This window comes from Sciurus vulgaris, assembly GCF_902686455.1.
Source record: "Sciurus vulgaris genome assembly, chromosome: 4".
Lineage (NCBI taxonomy): Eukaryota > Metazoa > Chordata > Mammalia > Rodentia > Sciuridae > Sciurus > Sciurus vulgaris.
The window spans coordinates 58,550,671-58,563,755 of record NC_136464.1 but is presented as its reverse complement, the minus strand read 5'-3'; the positions used below and the strand labels follow the sequence as shown (position 1 = coordinate 58,563,755).

The following is a 13,085-nucleotide window of genomic DNA, read 5'->3' as shown; positions in this document are numbered from 1 at the left end:
CATAGCTGCTCAATTCACCATAGCCAGATTATGGAACCAACCTAGATGCCCTTCAGTTGATGAACGGATAAAGAAACTGTGGCATATATATACAATGGAATATTACTCCGCCATGAAGAATGATAAAATTATTGCATTTGCAGGCAAATGGATGAAATTGGAGAATAACATGCTAAGTGAGATAAGCCAATCTCAAAAAACTAAAGGAGGAATGATCTTGCTGATAAGCGGATGAGGACATATAATGGGGGTAGGAGGGTTAGGGTTAGGTTTTAGGGTTAGGGTTAGGTTTAGGGTTAGGGATAAGGAGGGTGGTAAGAATGGAGGAAGGAAGGACTGTATAGAGGGAAAAGAGGGGTGGGAGGGGAGGGGGGAAGGGAAAAAAATAACAGAATGAATCAAGCAACATTGCCCTATGTAAATTTATGATTTTTAATTAAAAGAAAAGAAACTATGTAAAAAAAAAAAAAAGAATTTTTGTCAGACTAAGAAACTTCCTAATTTTATAAATAGTAAAAGGGGACAGAAAAGCTGGCAAGAGTCTCTTTTTGACCTCGATAGTAGTTATAGATGTACTTGTATTCATTACGCTGTACATTTGTTTTTTTTCTGCACATTTCCCAATTTCAAAGGCTAAAAAACAGTTAATTTTAAATATGACTTTACCAATATTTGAATATTTCACTCTATTCTATTTCATTTATTGCAATGTCAGTCACAACTCATTTATTTTATAACCATAGATCATAACTCACAGTTTCAAAAATGCTAATAGAGTGAGAATTTAAAGACTGAGAATATTAAGGGGGTGAATTTGCTATTCCACATCAAAGACTGAAATATTCAAAATGGTATTTGCTTGAGGGTAAATTAGTCCCAGGATTTTGTTAATTAACTTTAATGTAGCTACCTGTCGTAACTGAGATTCATCTCGAAGTTGCCTTCTGGCATCATTATACATCTCATCTAGCCCCTGCCGAGAATGCTTGTATGTTTGAAGTTCTGTTTCCACATCCACTTTGGTGACCTACAAAGAAAACAAACAACTTCTGTTTTTTTTGTCGTTATTGTTTTGTTTTGTTTTTTGGTGCTGGGGTCAACCCAGGAGCACTTTAATCACCGAGCTACATCCCTATCCCTTTATCTATCTATCTATCTATCTATCTATCTATCTATCTATTTATTTATATATTTATTTAAGGCAGAGTCTTGTTAAATTGCTAAGGCTGGCCTCAAACTTGCCAACTTCCTGCCTCAGTCTCTTGGGTAGCTTGAATTACAGGCATGTGCCACCACACCTAAGAAAACAACCTTTTTATTCTATAATTACTACTATTAATACAGCACAGAAATACCTTGGCTAAGCAAAAGTCTGTAACAGTGGTAATTTCTGCCAAAGGAGGGTCTGGAAGCAGTCTCTACTTACCTCTAGGTGCTGCTGTGTTTTCATTAAAATCATTTTATTTTCACTTCGTAATTGATGGTTTTCTTCTTGGAGTTTAATGATATTATTCTTTGCTATTGCTAACTAAAAATTATGAAACAAGGACAAGGAAAAAAGATTTTAAACATACTTGCTTTACAGGTTATGTTCATGGTTACAAAACAGAAAATAAAATCCTAAAACTAGCAAAATGTCTCACATTTACAAAAACTTTCCTAAGAAAAATGTACTCTTTATTATTCCAAGATACCAATTAAAATTATTTCCTCTTGTACTATTTCTACTATTTCCTTTTGTAGTTAAAACATATTAACATATTTGTTAGGCTTGTAACAAACACATTATGCTTACTGTAAAGTTTATAATATGTCAAGAATGTAGTGTGTGAGCATTATATAAATACATATATTTAATTATTCATTAAATAAGATTATAAAGCCTTGTCTAAAGATACAAACATAAAAAAGAAGATTGTGCTATCATTGAAAATTAACAATATAACTGGGCATGGTGACTCATGCCTGTAATCCCAGCAACTCAGGAGACTGACACAGGAAAATGGCAAGTTCAAAGCCAGCTTCAGCAACTTAGCAAGGCCCTAAGCAACTTAGTGAGACCCTGTCTCAAAGTAAAAATGGCAGCCAAGTTTGGTGGTGCACACCTGTAATTCCAGCAACTTGGGAGGCCAAGGCAGGAAGATCATGAATTCAAAGCAAGCCTCAGCAATTTAATGAGCCTCTAAGCAGCTTATCGAGACTCTGTCTCAAAATAAAATATTAAAAGGGCTGGGGATGTGGCTCAGTGGTTAAGTGCCTCTGGGTTCAATCCCCAAAACCAAACAAAATAATAATTAAAAATAAATTTAAAAGGATTGGGGATGTAGCTCAGTAGTAGAGAATCCCTGAGTTCAATTCCCAGTACCATACATACAACAAAAAGCAGAGGCACAAACTAGTAAGCAGCAATAATGGTCCCAATCAGGAGTCCAATCATCAACAGAAAGATTTTGAAATGCAATCATGTAAAGCATCAAGTACTCTATGGTTTAGAAAGAATGGGCCAGTTCTTTTTTTTTTTTTTTTTTTAATATTTTTGGTTGTAGATGTACACAATACCTTTATTTTGTTTGTTTTAGTTTTATGTGATGCTGGGGATCAAACACAGTGCCTCACATGTGCTAGGTAAGCACTCTACCCCTGAGCCACAACCCCGGCCCCAAGAACAGGTCAATTCTTAAAGAATTAAGAATCTTGGATTCAGAGTACTAATAACAAGCTTCTTCTAGCCTAAATAATTCCAAAAACAGGAAGCAAAAATACTTTGATTTGGTAGATATTTATTTATTTTGAGACAGGGTCTCACTAAATTGTCCAGGGTGGCTTCAAACTTGTGATCCTAGAAGCCACAGATTCCCAAGTAGGTGGGATTACAGGTGTGTACCACCACACCTGATTGATAGATTTTAAAATAAAATAACTGAGGGCTGGGGAGATAGCTCAGTCGGTAGAGTGCTTGCCTTGTAAGCACAAGGCACTGGGTTCGATCCCCAGCACCGCAAAAATAAATAAATAAAATAACTGCAAGTAGTATGAACAAGAAGGCTGAGACAAATTTCTGATTCTTCAAATGAGCTCTTATACCACTGGATTGCCACTTTCACAACAGAGGAAACCAGAACAAATGGGATGAGTTTTACACATGAGAGGGTGGAAGAAGGGCAGACAAAATCATGCAATGATGCTTGTGAACAAAAGTAATCTGAATAGTGGAAAACCAAGGACATACGGAGTCACTGAAAAAATAATTCCTAGGTCAATCTACTACCTAAATATATGTCATCCAGATTTAAAAGGAGAATCACAGCGTATCTATAGAAAAGTCTGTGTGAGTTTCGTCTCTAGGGCTCATTTCTAGAAGCTGAGTATCTATCTCAAAGTATCTCACAGATTCACATACCTGGGAATTTGTCTATGAATATGTGTTTTTTCTAGAATTTACAGTCACCAATTATAAATGCAAGTATTCCATCATGATGGAAGTGTGTGTGTATGGATCCACTTAATGGATTTATACTTAAAAGGGAAAAGGATCACAAATAGCAGGTCCAGGGAAAATTATTATCCATTATTGGGAGACAATACCTCTTCAATCAGCTTAGTGTTTGACTTTTCCAACGAACCAACTCTTGAATGGAGGCTGCTGACTGTACTGCTGAAATTAACGAAGAAAACACTCATTCACAATCATATACACTCATGAAGGCAAGAAAAACTATGGTATCCTGGACTCATTATGTGACATATATACCAACTATCCTGAACAAATGTCTGGAAGTGGGAAATTTCATTTACTTAAATAACTTCATTTGGCTAGAACAGCAAAACAATATTTCTATTAAAATTCCAAAAAAAAAAAAAAAAAAAATTCCAAGATTGGTGATACAGCTCAGCAGTAGAGCACTTGCCTCATAGATGAAAGGCCTGGGTTCCACCCCCAGCACCAAATAAAAAAACAAAAGAAAAATTGATTTGGAACTGTTCATTATCTTCTTAGGGTCCTTCTTATATTTATTTAACTGATAATGTTTAGGAATGGAAATTCCACACAAAATTAACAAATATTGTTAAAATTTAAATTATTTTTAAGAGGATGAACTTTAAATGTACGCTCTATAATTATGTGGCTTAATGAAGCATATGGTGCTTTTCAGTTCAACTCCCATTCTGTTTCCCCTATTGTCATCATAATGTAGAAACCTTCAAAGTCACACATAATTTGAAAAACATGAACATGAGATACCCAGCATCAGGTACCCAGTTGGCCTGCACCTAGACACCCTATGTTTCATGAATATAGTCATAAGTCATGTAACACCACACAAACACACTTGCTTTTGCATTTTTGTTTTAAGTGGATCAAGAGTGGATACTAGCAGGACATGGTGGTACACACTTATAATCCTAGCAACTGGGGAGGCTGAGGTAGGAAGATTGCAAGGTCAGGACCAGCCTCAGCAACTTAGTGAGACCTGTCTCAAAAATAAAAAAAAAAAAATAAAAGGGCAGGGATGTAGCTTAGTGGTAAAACACTCCTGGGTTCAATAACTAGAACAAAAAAAAAGGAGTAGACACTACTATACATTTTATTAGGCCTACTTGTCCAAGGCCTACTTGATACTATCCTCCCCAACTTTTTCCAATAATATGTAATATAATTTATTACAGCAATAGCTATAATAGACACTATTTATTTGTTCTTTTTTTAAATATATTTTTTAGATGTTGATAAACCTTTATTTTATTCATTATTTATATGTGGTGCTGAGAATTGAACCCAGTGCCTCACACATGCTAGGCAAGCACTTTACCACTGAGTCACAACCCCTATTTATTTTTTCCTTTTAGATATAGAGACACAACAAATTTTATTCCACTCTCAGAAACAAGTATTTGTATATAAGATCAGTGAAATAAGAAAAATGTTTTTCTATTCATATTAAATCATTAAATCATTTTTCTTTCTCTCGCTCTCTCTCTTTTTTTCTTTTTTCTTTTTTTCTTTTTTGGAACCAGGGATTGAACCAAGGGGTGCTTAACCACTAAGCCACATCCCCAGCCCTTTTTATTTTTTTATTTTGAGACAGAGTCTCCATAATTTGCTTAGGGCCTCATTAAGTTGTTGAGGCTGGCATTGAACTTGCAATACTACTGCCTCGGTGAACAAAGTCACTGGGATTACAGGCATGTGCCACCACATCCAATCAATTCTCTGTATTTTAAATTTCTGTTCTTTCTCTATTCCCGCAAACCTTTCTTAACTAAACTTAGGAGAAAGGATAGATTTAAAATGAAAGCCTTAGAATATTAATAAGTATGTGAGGTACCCATAATACTTACTTGAGTTGTCTATTTAATTCTTCAACATAATTCTTTTGATCTAAGATAGCAGCAATTTGAACATTCCTAGAGGGAGGAAAAGAAGCTTTATGCTGTCCGGAAGTGTGGAAAAAAATATCTAAATCATCTAAAAAATGATCATAAAACAACATTGTCTTGCCTTTAAAACAAAATTCAAGAATTTTTATAATCTCAGATGTAACTGGTACTAAGTAACCATAACCTTTGTTCAATAAATTACTTATACTAGACTCAACAACACTGTTAGTATATTTTAAATAATTAGATTTTGAAATAAATCACTATTTTTACAAAATGCAGCTATGAAAATGCATCTCAATAAATGCAGGTATGATCAAAAGTCCTACTTCACATTAAAGTCACCTTCTTCTAACTGATTTTTCCATTTTGCCTTGTAAATCTTTTAAAGAAAGTAAAAATGAAACAAAACAGGAGTCAAGGGGTGGAGGTAAGAGGGGACACAGACACAAACCATAATATAAATAGATGAATCTAAAATTGACTGGTAAAGAGTTGTATATTTTTTAAAAAGTGAAGTAACTTAGGAAAATCATACCTTTCTTTATTTCCAATATCTTCTTCATTCTTTAAATACATGGAAAAATCAATCACTCCAACCTGAAATTAATAAATTTATTTAAAGGAAAGAAATGATAATCATGCAACTCTTTTTCACCCTTAATTTTTCTTTGGTGTTTAATAGCATTGTTTACAACTTGAAGTGACACCTGGATCAAAGAGGAAGTGTGCCAACTGAAAACCTTCTGCACTTACTTGTGAGTCTAAATCCTCTCCCTTCACACAAAGATTAGCATCTATCACATTCAGGCCAACAAGCAGTCCAACAATTACTGCTCCTTCTTCTTCCATCATTAGTGCATGATACTCATAGAACTCACTGTGAAAATTAGAAGAACAAAAACCTTAAATCAGAAATTTATTTCTAAAATTAAAATTTGAAATCTTAGCACCCTGTCTTCCACCTTGAAGACATGGACACATTTATGTGAGGTGCCTTTATTTTTAAATTTTTTTTTTTTTTTTTTTTTTTGCAGTGCTAGGGATTGAACCCAGGGCCTCATGCATGTACACTAGCCCTCTACCACTGAGTTATGCTTCCGGTCATGTTAGATGACTTTAAAATTAACCTTACGTGTTAAATTTTCAAAATTTAAATGTTTTTAAAAAGTTGGAAGAAAAAGGACTGAAGGAAAGAAAACAGGAAAAGGAATTTGAAAAGAGAAGAGAAAATCAAAGTGAGATTAAAAGAAAGGCAACACTGACACCTGAAATATTTCTGACTTTCAGAAGGACAGTGGACTCGCAGTGGCCTGTAATCCCAGCTACTTGGGAAACTGAGGCAGGAGAATTGCTTGTTTGACAGCCTCTGTGACTTAGTGAGTCCCTATCTCAAAATAAAAAAGGATAAGGCTTAGTGGTAGACCCCACCGAGTTTGATTCTCAGTAACACACACACACACACACACACACACACACACACACACACACGGACACACACACGGACACACACACACGGACACAGTGATTTCCTAATCTGATTATACATCTTATTAGAACTGAATTTTCAGAACTCGGATTCACTAAAACCTTTGGGATAAAGACGAAGGTGGAAAATAAACATAAAACTTTGGAAGCTGGGCTTGAGAAATATGGGGGTGGGGCTGGGGATGTGGCTCAGTGGTTAAACACCCCTTGGTTCAATCCCTGGTTCCAAAAAGAGAAAAAAAAAAAACAGAGAAAGAAAAATTATTTAAAATGAATAGAAAAACATTTTTCTTATTTCACCAATCTTATACAAATACTTGTTTCTAAGGGTGGTATAAAATTTTTTGAGTCTCTGTATCTAAAAAGAACAAATAAATAGGGGCTGGGGTTGTGGTTCAGTGGTAAAGTGCTTGCCTAGCATGTGTGAGGCACTGGGTTTGATTCTCAACACCATATATAAATAAATGAATAAAATAAAGGTTTATCAACATCTAAGAAATATTTTTAAAAAATGTTTGAGGCCAACTTCAGCAATTCAGTGACACCCTATCTCAAGATAAAAAATTAAAAGAACTGGGGTCATGGCTCTGAGGTTCAGCACCCCTGGGTTCAATCCCCAAAACCACAAAAAAATTCTAAAAAAATAAAAATAGACGGTTATGGTGGCACATGCCTGTAATCCTAGCAACTTGGGGGGCTGAGGCAGGAAGACTGCAAGTTCAAAGCCAGCCTTAGCAACTCAGTGAGAATGTGTCTCAAAATAAAAAATAAAAAGGGCTAGGGATGTGGCTCAATGGTTAAGCGCCCCTGAGTTCAATCTCCAATACCAAAAAAATAAATAAATAAAAATTAAAAATAAGAATAATAAACTTTTCAAAGCCCATGTTCAAGTCAGTACATTTCATAGGCATATTTTAAGTTATTTTAATAGATAATATCTATTAAAGACACTTAATGGAAGCCAGGTATAGTGGTGCATGCCTATAATCTCAGCAAGTTAAGAGGCTGAAGCAAGAGGATCATAAATTCCAGTACAGCCTCAGCAATTTAGTGAGACCCTGTCTCAAAATTAAAAAGGCCTGGGGATGCAGTTCAGTAGTAGAGATGCCCCTGGGTTCAATCCCCAGTACTGCATGCATGCATGAATAAATAAATAAATAAATGCACTTATGGATATCTGTATTCAAAAAAAAGTTGAAATAAGAGATCTGTGAAAGAAATAAGGTAGTCTGACACTGGGTGTGGTGGCTCACACTTGTAATGCCAGCTGAGGCAGGAGGACTGCAAGTTCAAAGCCAGCCTCAGCAATTTAGTGAGGCCCTAAACAACTGAGCCAAGACCCTATCTCAAAATTTAAAAAATTATAAAAGGACTGGGAATGTGGCTCAGTGGTTAAGCATCCCTTGTCTATATTCACAGAAGTAGTTACCGCTATCTCACGTCTTCCTCAATCTTCAGAATATTGTTGAGAAATAACAGAGCTTAAAGTATGGTTATTCTCATTTTATAAATGGGAATACTAAGATATAGAACCAAAGTCACAGGTAAATCGAAAAACAGGACCACATTCTTCAGAACATCAGAGAGAGACTGTGAGAATAAGGACAAACGAAGGGCTGCCCTGGGTACACTCCCTTGGGAGACTGATTGCATTTCTCTGGTTGTCTGTCTTAAATATTTGATCTTCAGTTTAAACAGTGCCCACAACACAGTTGAAGCATTTATCTGTACTGGACATTAAAGATCTAGGAAGAAACATATAGAATTAACCCCCAAATTCCAATGCAAATTTTTATTATCCTTTTATACTACAAGTTGGATCATTTTGGGAAGAGAGAATATAAATGAAAAAGAAAAAATGAACATGAGTTGATGGTACCAACCTCAAGAGATCCCTCTGAATAATTAAGCAACGCAGGTAATCAGCCATTTTTTTCTGCATGAGGGCTAATCGAAGCCATGCTCTTGCACGACCCAGTGGGGTCCTAAAAAGAAGAGCCAAATGGTCAGAAAATAGCCTTAGCTCTAAAACTGTGGATTCCACATTCCATCTCTGTTGAGGTACACATTAACAAAGAAAAAGGCTGGGTTGCCGCCACTACTGCCATCGTGCCAACCCCTCGGGTCTCAGTGACGCTCCAGAATGGGGGATCCCCTTCATTCAACATTACTACTAGTTATTTCATAATGACAGAACCCAACTAGGTGCAATTTATATTGACGCATCATGCCTTACATGGGAAGGACAGCAGTTCCAGGGGAAAGCTGCCATTGTGGAGAAGTTGTCTAGCCTTCCAAAAAATCCAGCACAGCATCCCGGCACAGGACCGTCAGCCCACACCAGATAGCTGCATCATCAGCATGGCTGTGGACCAGCTAAAGGTTGATGAATACCCATCATAGGGTCCCACCAGATGTTCCTATTAAAGAACATCACATGGGTTTGCACCAGTGACATGTTCAGGCTTGCCCTGCACAACCTCGGCTGCACAACCTCCTCCTGGCCAGGCACTCATGCTGTTTCCTCCTCCCTCCTCTTCCCAATACTATCACACTCCTCCAGATGCTCCAAATATCATACACAAATGAGCAGGGCCACAGTGGGAGTGGGCACTTGCATCTGAAAAGAGAAGTTTGTGTTGTACCAGCTCATGCCTTAGAAAGACTTATTTAATGCAAAAGGTTGTCTTTTTTTTTTTTTTTAATCTACTGACAAGTTGCTCTAGGAACCCAAAGACGTGAAGGAGAAAGCAGCTGCCTCACCGCCCAGATATTGATTTGTTCAGATGGTTCGATGCCTTATGATACAATAAAACCACGAAAATTTTCTTAAAAAAAAAAAAAAGAAAGAAAAAAGGGCATCTTATCATGGTATTGTTTTCGTTTTTATAGTTTTCAATTAACACTAATCACACCCCAGATAAACCTCATTGGCTATGATGCTACCACTGTACAAAGCTCGTTTTTATAGTTTTAAGCCAACATATTAACCAATCCTGGGGAGCTTGGTAAATCTGCCCCAATAGGATATGTAAGTACCATCTTATGCCTTAAAAGAAATGATTCTCTATATTGGGAAATGAAATTGACCAAATTACGTTATGTTCATGGATGAATATGTAACAACAAATCACAATATAATAATTGTAACATACCAATATAAAAATAAATTAAAGAAATGATTCAGAGCCAAGCATGGTAGCACATGCCTATAATCCCAGCAACTTTGGAGACTGAGACAGGAAGATCACAAGTTTGAGGCCAGCCTCAGCAACCTAGTGAGGACTTCAGCAACTTAGTGAGACCCTGTCTCAAAATTTTCTTAATAAATTTTTAAAAATGGGGCAGGGCTGGGGATGTGGCTTAGTGGTAAAGCACCTCTGGGCTCAGTCCCCAGTACAAAAAACAAAGCATGAACAGATTTTTATTGGGAGACAATGAAAGAAGGGTACATGAGGTAACAGGGGTCTGCTCATGCTATGAATATAACACTTGCTGCTCTGCCACTGCAGTTTAATTTAAAATTGACTTTTTCCTGCCCCCCACCTTCTTTTCTTCCTCTCCTGCTCCCTAACCATGAAGAAGCAAGATTAACCTTTCTATCCTAGGTCAAGTTATCTGTCCTGCAGCCCAGGGACCACAGGAATGAGGAAATCCAGACTTCATAGCTTTTACCAAGGGGTCTGAGACATGGCTGCCTCCCAAGGCTAAAAATGAATTATAACTCCTAACAAGGCACTGCTGGAATGCAGCCTTTGTATCCCTTCTTTAAAAGCCCACTGTTTCTCCAGGTAGTTAGAATCACAGCTCCTGGGACAGGAGTCCACTGCGTATTCTCCTTTTCTGGCAAATAGCAACCTTTCTTTTTCCTTAAAACCATGTTCTTGTCATTGGATCATCACAAGGGACAAGGACTGAGCTTTTGGTATCATTAAGGCTGAGAGAAGATGATAAACCATGAGGTATGTTAGAGGACAGTAAATACACTTCTGAGGTTAAGAAGGAACAACTAATAACATTACTTACTTAAGACCAGGTAAATCTCGGACACTGGCTCCTATTTCTTCTGCTTCTGGGTAAAGCTTCTCTACCAGTTCCAAAGGGCCCCAAATGGTTTTGTTATAACTCAAAAATGATTTTCTTACTGGGGGGGAAAAAAAGGAAGAAAATACAATGTCCACAGTTTCAACATACAAATGGTGTAATATTGGTGTAAATATTCAGTTTCAACCTTTCTAATTTAACATACCATTATCCAAAGACCTGTCCACTCCTTTTATTTTTTTTAAATCTAATTTTTTGGTACTGGTATTGAACCCAGAGGTTCTCTACCACTGAGCTGCATTCCCCGCCCTTGTTATTTTTTATTTTGAGACAAAGTGTCAATAAAGTTGCCTAGGCTGACCTTGAACTTGCAATACTATCTCAGCACTCTGAGAAGCTAGAACTGTAGGCGTGCCCCGCCATGCCCCACTTTTCCACTCTTGTTCAATCAGACTGCCCCCAACACTTTGCCATATCAGAAAAATGCTTTTTTGGCTATTCATTCATATCAAAATATGCAGGCAGAGTTGGTCATGATGGCACACACCTGTAATCCCAACACTCAGGAGGCTAAGGCAGGAGGATTGCAAGTTTGAGACCAGCCTAGGCAACTTAGTAAGGCCTTGTCTCAAAATTAAGAAATCAAAAGGGCTGGGAATAAGACTCAGTAGTAAAGAACTCCTGGGCTGGGCTGGGGAGGTAGCTCAGTTGGTAGAGTGCCTGCCTTGCAAGCACAAGGCCCTGGGTTCGATCCCCAGCACCACACACACACACACACACACACACAAAAAGAACTCCTGGGTTCAATCCCCTATACCACTTAAAAAAAAAAAAAAAAAAAATTATAGAGGCAGGTAATTAAACAACGACCACTCATTCTTGACCAGTACCAAAATAAAGTCTGTTGGCCCTTGCAGATTGATCTTCAATAAGTTAATAAGTTTAAATAAGCCAAGCACAGATAACAAGGTGTTTTCCTTTTAATTACAAAAAATTATGAATTTATTTTTATTTATTTTGACATTCGGGTAATACAAAACCATTAAATCAGATGGGCACAGTGGTGCAAGCCTCCAATCCCAGATACTCCAGAGGCTGAGGCAGGAGAATCACAAATTCAAAGCCTGCCTCAGCAATTTAGAAATGCCTTTAAGCAATTTAGCAAGATCCTCAGTTAGGGGGCAGGGGCTGTAGCTCAGTGGCACAGCACTTGCCTGCCATGTGTGAGGCACTGGGTTTCTCAGCAATGCATATAAATAAATAAAATAAAGGTCCATTGAAAACTAAAAAATAAATTCAAGGGGAAAAATAAAGATCCTTGTTCAAAATAAAAAGGATTGGGGATATAGCTCAGGGATTAATCCCCCCAGGGTTCAATCCCTAGCACAAAACACAAACAAACAAAAAAACCCCTAGATGCATTAAGATAAGCACAGGAGCCAGGCTTGGTGGTATACACCTGTAATCCCAGTCACTGAGGAGGCTGAGGCAGGAGGATCCTAAATTTAAGGTCAGTCTCAGGAATTTAGCAAGGATCTCAGAAGCTTAGCAAAACCCTGTCTCAAAAAATAAAAAGGGTTGGGGATGCCAAAAATGGCACACATCTGTAATCCCAGAAACTTCAGAGGCTGAGGCAGAGGCTTGCAAGCCTCAGGAACTTAGTGAGACCCTAACCAACTTATTCCTAAGAAACTTAGTGAGACCCATCTCAAAATAAAAATTAAAAATTGTTGGGCATATAGCTCAGTGGTAAAGTGCCCTGGGGTTCAATCCCTAGTACCACAAAGAGGAAAAAAAAAAAAAAAAAAGATAAGCCTATGACTACTAGGAAATGGCTTACTATATTTTGTAAAGCATAATAAATATGAAACTATTTTGGTCATCACTGAGCAAATTCCAAATTCCAATTTAGTAGGCTTGGGAAAAATAAAGATCTATATCACTGCTATTTTAAAAATAAAAGTTTTTTGAAAAGGAAATTAAAAGTCAAGAAGGTCTGAGATTAGACTGGTGATTTTGAAGCAGGATATGGTGGTGGCACCTGTAGTCCCAGCTGCTTGGGAGCCTGAGGCAGGAGACCAGCTTGCCCAAAAGTAGAGACTGATAACATCAGGAGAGAATAAAAATGTGGAGAAGCAAATGCTCTAATTCACTGCTAGTTGATAAGTCAGTGA

General features: G+C 37.3%; 1 protein-coding gene across 7 annotated transcripts in view; it reads right to left on the bottom strand.

The window, feature by feature from the left end:
• Positions 1-13,085, bottom strand: part of RUFY2 (RUN and FYVE domain containing 2) — a 41,328-nt gene that overhangs the window by 22,490 nt on the left and 5,753 nt on the right. For 6 of the 7 annotated variants that reach the window (XR_013763107.1, XM_079135792.1, XM_079135787.1 and 3 more), the window contains 8 exons: positions 10,894-11,011; positions 8,751-8,852; positions 6,136-6,259; positions 5,918-5,979; positions 5,341-5,406; positions 3,586-3,655; positions 1,427-1,528; positions 911-1,027 (listed from right to left, as the gene is read on the bottom strand). Coding sequence is in view for 6 of the 7 variants with exons in the window: in XM_079135792.1 (XP_078991918.1) it covers positions 911-1,027; positions 1,427-1,528; positions 3,586-3,655; positions 5,341-5,406; positions 5,918-5,979; positions 6,136-6,259; positions 8,751-8,852; positions 10,894-11,011 (761 nt within the window). In the remaining variant the exon portion in view is untranslated. The remainder of the gene's footprint in view (positions 1-910; positions 1,028-1,426; positions 1,529-3,585; positions 3,656-5,340; positions 5,407-5,917; positions 5,980-6,135; positions 6,260-8,750; positions 8,853-10,893; positions 11,012-13,085) is intronic. The other variant, XM_079135788.1, reaches the window with a different exon arrangement.